Source organism: Gavialis gangeticus, unplaced genomic scaffold (assembly GCF_001723915.1).
Source record: "Gavialis gangeticus isolate Ggan-Ray unplaced genomic scaffold, GavGan_comp1, whole genome shotgun sequence".
Classification (NCBI taxonomy): domain Eukaryota; kingdom Metazoa; phylum Chordata; order Crocodylia; family Gavialidae; genus Gavialis; species Gavialis gangeticus.
In genome coordinates, this window is record NW_017729004.1 from 10,766,042 (window position 1) to 10,776,407 (window position 10,366).

General features: G+C 46.6%; 1 protein-coding gene across 2 annotated transcripts in view; it reads right to left on the reverse strand.

Annotated features, from left to right (window-relative positions):
* The window catches only part of PLCD1 (phospholipase C delta 1), a 104,811-nt gene that overhangs the window by 33,328 nt on the left and 61,117 nt on the right, over positions 1–10,366 (reverse strand). For both annotated transcript variants that reach the window (XM_019508085.1, XM_019508084.1), the window contains exons 4-8: positions 6,472–6,601; positions 4,513–4,744; positions 2,792–2,993; positions 1,531–1,675; positions 595–744 (exon numbers count right to left, since the gene is read on the reverse strand). In XM_019508085.1, the coding sequence (XP_019363630.1) occupies positions 595–744; positions 1,531–1,675; positions 2,792–2,993; positions 4,513–4,744; positions 6,472–6,601 (859 nt within the window). The remainder of the gene's footprint in view (positions 1–594; positions 745–1,530; positions 1,676–2,791; positions 2,994–4,512; positions 4,745–6,471; positions 6,602–10,366) is intronic.

The following is a 10,366-nucleotide window of genomic DNA, read 5'->3' on the forward strand; positions in this document are numbered from 1 at the left end:
ATCTACCTTGCCCTGAGCCGCTGTCCCATTAGTCCCTAGGACAGACTGACCCTGAGCACGCCTGGCGCTGCAGCTCTCTCTCCTCTCTAAACACAGGTCTTGGTGCAGAGCAGCGCTCCCGAGCATCAAAAGGGGCACCAGGCCAAGCAAAGCTTTCTTTTCTCAGTACTTAAAAATGCCAGTCATCTCCCTCCTCATCAAGCAGTGGCCAATTCAAGTGCATAGAGAGAACTCCTAGCCACTTTTCTCGAGCAGCCTAGCTTCTTTGCCTGTGCCGTATAATTAATGAGGGCAGCTCAAACACACTGAAGAAGCTGGACCTTTAAAGGTCACATTAATCAACTGTAGTGTAAGCACCTGGAAAACAGACCAGTAAAGACTCAGCTGACTTCGGGGGGGCCTGGAGGAAAACAGCTGCTAAGAGGACTGAAGACATCATTGGGCCTCGGTAAATAGACAAGGAAGTCCCTAAATTCCACGGATCTTGCCTTGAAATGAGATGTCTCACAGGCTCTTCTTGCCAAGGAGAACGATATTACAGGGGCTTGCAAGGAAGGTAGACAGAGGGAGAACGCAGGGCAAAGAGGCACTCACCTCCGGCGAGGGGAAGTTTGATATGTTTCCATCTACTGGTGCCAGCAGCAGCATGTCTTGTAGGATGTCCTTCATGTGCTCAGCCATCTTCTTCTGCTGCTCCAGGCTACAGTGATTCTCCAGGGAAATGATCACTGGATACGGTGAGGTCTATGGTAGGAAATCAACAACCGGCATCAGTTTGGCTATTCGCAATCCCTTGCAACACAGTGGCACAAAACTGGCTCTGAGTTTTCAAATGACACATTTACATTGGAAAGCAGTGTGTAAACGCCACAATGCATTAGAATTCAAAGGCATACTCTAACACGGCTATTGCAATATTTTGGTAGCCATGTCTTACAGGTTCCCAGGCAAGGTGATCTAGTAGATAAGGCATTGGCAAGAGACTCAGAAGACGAGGATTCAGTTCCCAACTCAGCAGCCTATGCACAAACTCCCAGTGTGAGCTCAGGAAAAAAGCCCTTATCCTCTCTGTGCCTTGGTTCCTCAGCTGTGACCATCTAGCAAGCATTAAGATACCAAAGAAGTGCCCACTTCCTTCACTGTGAAACCTCCTCGATATTTCCTTCCCAGGTGGGAAGTCTGACTGTTTCCCCTAGACCTTCAGAGAGATGGATATTGGCTCTAATGTCAAGGAAAGTGAAGAAGAAAGTCTAAGTCCTAATGAGTTCAGGCAGACCAAACATTTGACATAAAAGTTGCCAGTGCAGGACTACTATGTAAGACAGCCAAGTCTGACTGCTAATCTCAGTCTTTTAACCCTGACCTGGAGACGAGAGGGAGTATCTCATATCTGTGATTCAAAGGCACCCAATGTAAGGACACGTCGTCTGATGAAGCCATGCTAAACACGAACTGAACACCTAAGCAAATTTTTCCTCCCTCAATATTACAAAAGGAATGAACGGGATATCCCAGCTCCATTGTCCTTACTTTGAAAGCATAGTTCTTGATGGCCTTTATGACATCGCTGAAGAGGATCTTGGAGGTGAGTGTGTAGCCATGATAAATTATAGGCTCAGAGTTGGGGCCATCCCAGCAATCCAACTCCACGCAGCGGCAGCCTTTGGTCAGGGCTCTGGAAACAGAAAATGGATGCACATGGGTCTTTCTTTGCCGACCTCCCTTCAGAATAGGACCGGGCAGTTCAAGATATGCTGGAGGCTGAAGGGTAGCTTGGATAAGCACAGAATGAGCGCAGGAAGCAAAGAAAAGGAGGGGAGCTCATGGGAACTGATAAGCGAGATTAGCAGTGCACAAAGAGGAAAAGGATGGCTATCAAGGACCAAAGGGGTCTATAAAGCACAAGGCAACTGAAGAAAAGGAAGGCTGAGGAAGCTCCAAAATGGGAAGAATAGCTTGGAAAAGCCTGAAGGGGAACTAAAGAGAGTAGATCAGTGTCCCTGAGAGGCTGTCACCGTCAGAGCGGCATGGATCACACGTTTTCCTCCTGCAGATTTGAGAAGGAGTTTGCGAAGAATACTCAAAGCCGCGTCCAGGGACACAGTAATGTGAACTGTGCTGTCATTGAATGAGCGCTGTGTGGCTAAATCCCTGCGCATCTCTTAGAAAGTTTGCCCAACAGGTCACATACCCGGACTCAGAAGCTCCTGACCACAAATTTCAATCCTCCTCTTGGCTGATTCAGCGCTTTCCTGCCTTCAAATGTAGGCTCTATTCTACACATTTGTTAGCACGGGCCTTTGAAGCTGACGGTGCCACTTTTCTCTGCAGACTTTTGTCTCCAGTCGGCTGCATTTGTAATAATTCCCAACATCCCTAATGTCATCCATCCCCTATCAATGCTTCTGAGAGCCACTGATTTGGCCATAATGAAAACCAAGTTAATGTTCTTGCAAAATGTGTGCAAGCATCTGATGAGAGGAACTTACTGAGCTAAATACTATATGACACCCTCCAAGCTCCAGGAAGAGGTAGATAAGGAGCAGAGAGTGTAGGAGCCACCAGCTTGACAACAGGGACATTTTTTGCCATCTAACCAGTTCACAACCGAATAAAATTCTGCTAGTTGACAGAGGTCACACCAACCTCTGTCCAACGCCCATTGTCATAACAATCACCGGTCAGGTTAGACCTGCCATTTCCCAGAGATAGCACTGACCATGCTGTCTGGGATCGTGCCTGCCCATCCTATACTGTAGCACTGTATACTGAGAGATCTCGTCCTCCTTACCTGATATAGGCCTCTGTGCTGCTTGGCCCTCTCAGCTGGTCCTCCATTAGATAGGTGTTGTGTGAAGATGACACCAAGTAGTGATTCAGTGGATGGGTCATGTCCTGGTACACTTTACCATGACTGGAGTTGAATATGTCCCCATCAGAAGACAGTAGGTACATCAGGAAACCGTCTTTGGTCATTGTCATTTGCTTCTTGGCTGTCAGATAAAGGCATAAATCAATAGTTAAATCCAGCGTCCCAGTTCTGCGAGAGAAAGAGCTGTGTACCCTAAATGTGAAGGAATGAATAACTCTGTACGCAAATATTTGCTGGCTTCAGTGAGCTGCAGCTAAAGGCAGGATTTGGCCACAAGAATCAAAGTAGGCAACAGCCAAAGCTGTACCTCTGGGGGTGTTAGTACTTACCTCTACCTGACAATGCTTTTGGGACCCAAAGTAAACATCTTGCTTCATCCCACCCTCACAATTCACAGACGTCCACCTGACCTACTATTACCTGTAAATAGCCCTAACGTGTTAGTCAAGTGAAATGCGATTTGCAAAGAGCAAAACCAAGATGAGCACAGTGGAGCTTGATAAGGAAGCAAACAGGTCCCCAGGCCAATCTCAAAATCATACTGACAAGATGTTGTCCCTTCTGGAGCTCAACTAGGGACCGATCAGACCCATCAAAATACAACAAAGAGGCCACAAAGTTGGGTCTCCTTGAACTTTTCATACTACAGTGTAGATACTCATTTCATTTCCAAGCAGAGATCAATCATAGGGAAGCAGAGCTGGAAGGGCCTCAAGAGGTGATCTTGTTCATCCCCCGGCTCAAGGCAGGCCCATCCCTGCCTAAAACAGTTCTGCATTTGTTCTTTTGAAAAGGAAGTCATTTGACAGCTTGCCTGAGAACCGATGTGAGTGTCCAACTCCTTCTAGGCACACAAGGGTGTTTTAAGTGTGCTCAGGTATGAAAATGTTGGGCTCGGCTTCCCTTTCTAGAAAATGGAAATGGGAACACACACTGCTCCCTTCAAAGTGCGTTGAGATCCTCCGGTGTAAAGTGACACACAAGTGCTACAAGCTACATGATGGGCATTAAACAATCTCCTCCCATTGGGGATTACAGTGCCCTGAAAAACACTGCACATCAATCACTTGCCTGCTGCCTGAAGGACAAACGGAGACAAGAAATAATCAAGCCTCCAAGACTTTCCTGTATACCCAGCCCTGCTGCTAACAATCCCTTGCAACACTGGCCCTTGAGAGATGGCCACGACAATAGAAAGATACACCAGCCCACGGGAAGGAACAGCAGCAAAACAGTTCAGATGTCCCCAAAGCAAGCCAGGGGCTCCCCAGGCCCTCAGGTCCAATTCTCTGCACCTGAAGGTAGCTATTCATCCAAAAGGGTACACAGGATTGTTCACTCTGACCCTTTGCACATGTCACAGCCGCAAAGATTTCTACTTAAAATAGCATCCACAGCTTTGTGGCTGTGATGGGTGAGAAGGGTCAGCATGGGGATAGAAGGACACCTGCTGCAATGGCAGGGAACCAGTTAGGTTTATAGACATTTAGGAAGAGCACCACTTCCCAGCTACAGAGGACGATGCGAAAGAGCAGACCTTGCCAGTAGAGGGGACAAATTCCTTCTTCCTCGACACAAGCCCAGCAACTGGCTTGGCCCCAGTCGCATGAACTCAAGAACAACCAATGATGCTAACTGACCTGCTTCACTGGGCTCATATCTCTCAATCAAGGAAAGTGCAGTCTCAGGGCCAGCATCTTCTTTCTGCTGCTCTTCTTGGAGAAACTCCACCAGGCGGTCACAAGACATGGTCCTTTCCTCACTGGCGTACTTTGAGAAAATCTTATCAATCTCCTTCCTCTCAGTCAAGATCTTGTAAAATGACTCTATCTCGTCATCTTCCAAGGCTTCTGTGTTAGACTTGTCACACTGCTGTAAACGTAGAGAGGAGAAGAGGTGAAAACGTCCTTTCCTTATGACATATGTCAGCCGTAATCTGCGCCAGGGCTACAAATCGTGGAACACAAAATAATTGGAAACCGTTATTTGCTGCTTCATGAGAAGGACTTGATCATTGGGTCTCGCTGGCCAAGCACAAGGCCATCTTCTACCATGGAAATGCCTACAAATATCATTATTTATCACCAGTATTATCATCACTGCCCCCACCCTGGAACCCCAGATGTGGGCCAGGATGCCACAATTTTGCTAAAAATTGCAGAACAGAAACAAGGTCCCTGTCCCATGCAGTCTTTGGCCAAAAAGGTCCCCTCCCCAGCCCTGAGTGTTGCAACGTGTACTTGGATGCCACTGGATCACCACTATCCACCTACATTTCAGGGGCTTGTATGTACATAAAGCTACTTTCTATTCCACCAACAGGGCATCTAAGTGGATGTAGATGCCTAAGTGTGATTCTATTCCATCTTCTTCAGGTCCCCCAAAACCACGAATGCAGCTACATTTGTGACACGCCATCGTCTGACCCTTAAGAGTGACCCACACACAAGCAGTGAGGAGGAGCAGGACCCACCCGCCTTCAGCAATTAACTTTTTATCAGGGCCAAGAGCAGGCTGGAGCTGAATGGCATGTAGGTGCCTAAGTCCTGTGCACCTAACAGCTGGAACAGAATCTCGCCCTCATACATAAATACGGTTTAATGCCGTTCCAGATGCAAGGTGCCCTGTAAAACATTAATTGCAGTTATAAGGAAAGCCTCATCCAAAACTGTTGTGTTTTTCCTGGCTTAGAAGTATCACGAGGCCCTGAACTCGTGCCCTCCGAGGTTCCCATCCATCCACTTGCAGCAGCAGCAGAAAGATGCGTGGGAGTTTGTTTTCCTGACTGCTTTTACCATTCAGTAGCAGTCTGAAGGGGGCAAAAGCAGTGTGTGGAATTGCCCACTTCCATTTAGCAGAGCCTAGAAATTATCCAGTTGTCTTTATCTCATGCAAGCAGAAGACTGGATTTCAGAAACACTAACTCCATACCTGAGGATTTCCTGTTACCCCCATTAGCCCCCACTGCCTCTGTCAGCACGCTCAAACTTGAGACAATAGAGGCACAGACCCTAGAGATGTGCCTGTAGTCACTTCAGCAGCCCATGGGTTTTGTTTTTATTTTTAATGCATACTTTCTCCCAACTTGTACAGCTCTTTTACTTTCCAGAACCAACTTGGCATCTTCCTCCTCTGCATCACAGCGGGCAGCTGTAGAAGAAGTTATTCGAGAAGGGAATCAACCATTACACTCTGAAATCCTGACCTACTTTTGGCCAAGGACACCAGCTTACTGGCATTATCCATTATCTTTCATGATGCACACAAATGTCTAATCCTTTTCTGCTTCCGCTAAGCTCCCCAACACAATGAGAAGGACAGAATTGTTCTCATACCGTGCCCCCGCTGTGATGTGTATGCACACTCTCTGTTGGTTTAACTCCATTTCTTTCAGAGCCAAAGTGAATTTGGCCGTCTACTGACTTGGCTGCAAAACCAAGCTAAAAGTAAGTGGTTTTGCAGATCCCGTGTCACAGGCATAGTCCTCAGGACATGTCAGGATGCTGAGAGTTCACCCTCCCTCAGCCAAATGGTGCAAAACATGGGAGATGGTGACCTCAAGCCAGCTCGTTGCTCATTAGCTTGCAAATTCCCCTTACCTGAAAGATCTCCTTGGCATAGCTGTCATCGACTTGGATGTTGACTTCCTTCATGAAGTTCTTGAGCTCTTTAAAGCTCATCTTGTTGTCTTTGTTCTTATCAGCTTTCCGCAAGCAGGTGTGGATCCAGCTGCAGGTTGATGTAAGGAAATCCCTCCAAGTCAGCTCCTCCCTCATGTATCAGCCCTCCCGCATGAAAAAAGCATCTGACCTAAGGATTCTGGATCGAGTCCTCCGCTGACATAAAATGGCACATTGGCACGGCGGCACAAGAGCTGTTGCCACCCAAGCAGCTTTTCACAGGCCCTTCCAAAACAAAAGCACAGTGAAATATAGAAGACCCAAGCAAAGGAGAGGCCTGGGGGTGTATGTGGGAGGTGGGGGAGGGATTCACCCTAGTTACTTCATCTGATTCACTGAGAAGAACCTCTATTTCCCTTGTACAAGAAAATGAGCATGGCCTTCAAAATGGTTACAAGATGACCAAAGAGTTGGTGAGATGGGAGGGAGTTCCCAGAAGGTGGTCTCCTGTGTGGGAGGTTGTTCATCTACTAGCATTTGTTTGAAACGATAGATGTCCACATGCTTGGATTTCAGACAAAGATTCCCCATGGGAGCATTCCTATTCATCTTATAAAAGCAATGCATTTCCTACTACTGTATATTTTGAGAGATCTGTATTTATACTTCAGAATACCTTCTTGAAAGTCTATGACGGTGCTCTAAAAGACACCTTAAAAGGATCTCATGGCACCCCAGAGTGGAGAATCACTGATGGAGGCTCTTCGGCCCAGATTCTCAAAGGTACTTAGGCATCTCATTCATATTTAGGTGCTAACTCCCATCGATTTCTATGCAAATGAGACTCCTAAGCAGCTTAGGGCTATTGTCCTGTTCAAATCCGCTGTCTAATGTTTTATTCCAGCACCTAAATAAAAAAAATGACTTTTTAAAAGCCTGTTGGTCACAGATTGCACAATGGAGAAATGTGGGTATCTGAAATGCAGCGAGATCTGCGAGATGATATGCAGACAGTTTATAAACAGCAGTGTAGCCAGGAAGTGGAGAAACATTGTGGGACTGCATAAAAAGAGGCTGAGCAATGGAGGGAATGAACTCCAAAGGAGTGGGAAGGGGAAGAGCGGTACGGCTAGACCTGGACCTCCAGGGACTGCCACACAACCAACTAGCAACAGGACCAGGGACAGAACTGATGACTCCCTGGGTCTTGTTCTACCTTCTCTGCAAGGGACATCACTTATTTCAGTCCCAAAGCTAATTACATTTCACATCTATTCAAAGTCCCCTCATTCCTTTTGCAAAAAATTATTTTCCTCACAAAGAAGCATGGATCTGAAAGGACTTACAGAAAGGGCAAATCACACAAAGTGAGAACAGCGCAGCATTTGAAGTATCTGAAACATCTGCTTCTTTTGCCGCTCCTTTTGGGTCTTTGTTACCCACGGGGTCCTCCACGTGAGCCTTGGCAGACTAGAACGTGGTGCTTTCCAGTCCTGTGCATATACTGAGACACCACGTCTCCTGCCTTTTGTTCATAAAGGATTCTCCGGGGTTCCTGGAGCGACCGGGCTTCCACTAAAGCCAGGCAAGAGTGCTCAAAGGATCCTGAGGGAGCCCACTGAGTTTGTTCAACCCAGAAATTTGGCACATGAAACTCTGGGGGTGTGATTCCAAAAGAGAAAAAAAACTGTTCCAACACAAATCCTGGCCGGGAAACCTGCTGACATTCACAGTTCAGATTAAGTTGCTTTCCAAAATATGAGCAGGCCCAACTCTCGCTGAAGTCAACTGAATTTATGACTGCTTGCACAAGGGCTTTATCGGGCACGACTCTATTTAAGGAACGATCAAAAGCATCCTCAACTACTGGACCCTCTTCCTCTTTTGATTTCATACCGGTATAATATGAAGGCTGTGCTCTGTGGCCAACTCAAGAACTGCCCAGAATGTAGAGAGAGGCCAAAGCTTCGATATAGTGACAAGGTCAAGCGAGGTCTCAGAAATTCAGCATTTCCACTGCCAACTGGGAGAACCCTGCCCACAACTGCTCAGTCGCGGCTGGTGCAGTCACCATGGAGAGCCATCAGAAAGCCCAGGCGGCAGGCGATCCTCCATCTGACAAGTGAACCCGTAGCCGGCGTGGGAAGGTTTGCTGCTTACACATCGGCCTCTTCTCCCACATCACTACCAAGCACCGCTGACGGACTGACTTTGTCACGGCTCCTTTCATCTGTCAAGGTGTTGGACGGCCGTTACAGAGCTGGAAGAGTCCTCCTGCATTATGATGTCCAATCCCCTGTTATTGCAAGCAACTATGCCATATGTCAAGAACTTACCAAGCTTCATCTTCAATTGATGTAGTTGTTTTCCCCACACTACCCCACAATCTCATGCTTCCCCTAGTTTCTTTAAATGGAGTGGGGGCAAATATTAGTAAATGTATTGTAGAGAACAACCCAGTACTAACAGGGGAATGGACAAGGGACCCAACATGTCCTTCCTCTCTATCCACTCTTCCCTCTCTTTATCCATACACATGGCAATCATTTCTTTTAAAGACGTTTAAGATTTTAAACCATCACTGCCAGGCCTATTCACTTCTGAAAGGACTAAATTTAAATGCCCGGCTTTAATTAAACATCATCAAACCTCAAATGAGAGCTACGCTGTCCTGTAATGTCAGGTTAGGGAAGCCAGCAGTACACCATAATTACTCTTCCAGAAATACTGCTTCTCTACCCACCCTATTTAAATTGGATTTTCATGGGAACTTCAGCTAGTCCTTCTGAAGACAGGGAGGCACCTTTCCACACTGGCAATTACAAGCTCTGCCCCATACAACGTTGTCTTTTTCCTTTTCTTTATAATCATCCTGCTCTGACATGGAACTATTTCAGTGGTTTAAATTTGACATGCTCCATGGACAGCTTTGTGTAGCTGGGACACCCTCCAATTTTAACTGGAATCAAAATGGCCAGGCTGCCATCATTTCTAGTAGCCCTCCAACCCTGCTGTGGTTTCTACTCATGAGGAGGCCAGTAGAAGGCAACATTTGTTTCCTGAGCCTTCATGAAGGCCCCTTTTCCCCCAACAAGGTGCCCAAGAGACAGCGGTAACAAAAGGGTGGTCACAAAGAGGAGAAGATGTTGAGGTAGCAGTGAGAGTCTGGTTTACCTGAGATTGGAGAAGAGACTGGAGAAATGCTAGAGAAGTGGCTGAGCCTAGAGAAGGAAGACACAATGTGTGGCTTTGAGAACAGCCTGGGTGGAAATAAGGAGAAATAATGTTGTGAGAGTTCAAGGAGAAGCTGATTGCTAGCTGGGGCAAGAAGGTATTTTGGAGATTGAAAGCCCCCTCTATCTGGGATGATACTGTGTGATATCACACAGTCCACGCATGTCTTGAGGTTTCCATCTGCCTCTGAGTCATGTGCTTTGGTCACTATTGAAGGAGGAACTCTAGGTTGCTATTAGTCTGTGAATATTTCCACTGGGACAATTCCTAATGAAAATCAAAAGGAGGCACAGCAGGAGATCGTGAAGCTATCATAGACTTGTGAAAGGAGGACACAGTATTAGGAACTAAAAGAAGATAGACCTGACAGACCCTCCGTAGCTGAGAGACCACAAGAGGATTAAGGACTTTAGTAGTCCACAAAAGGGCAGTGGCCAGGGCGGTCCCTCACTACCAAGGATTGCTTGGATTAGGGAAGTCCTAATTGCTAATAAAGTATTTATTGAGTGTCAGAAGCAGAGATAGAATTATGAATCTTTTTTAACTTGGCTTTAACCAACAAGCCCTTTACAAACTGGGGTCTGTTTATGGATATTTCAATGTAAACACCTGACCTCATTTCTTTTTATAAGTTGGTTGT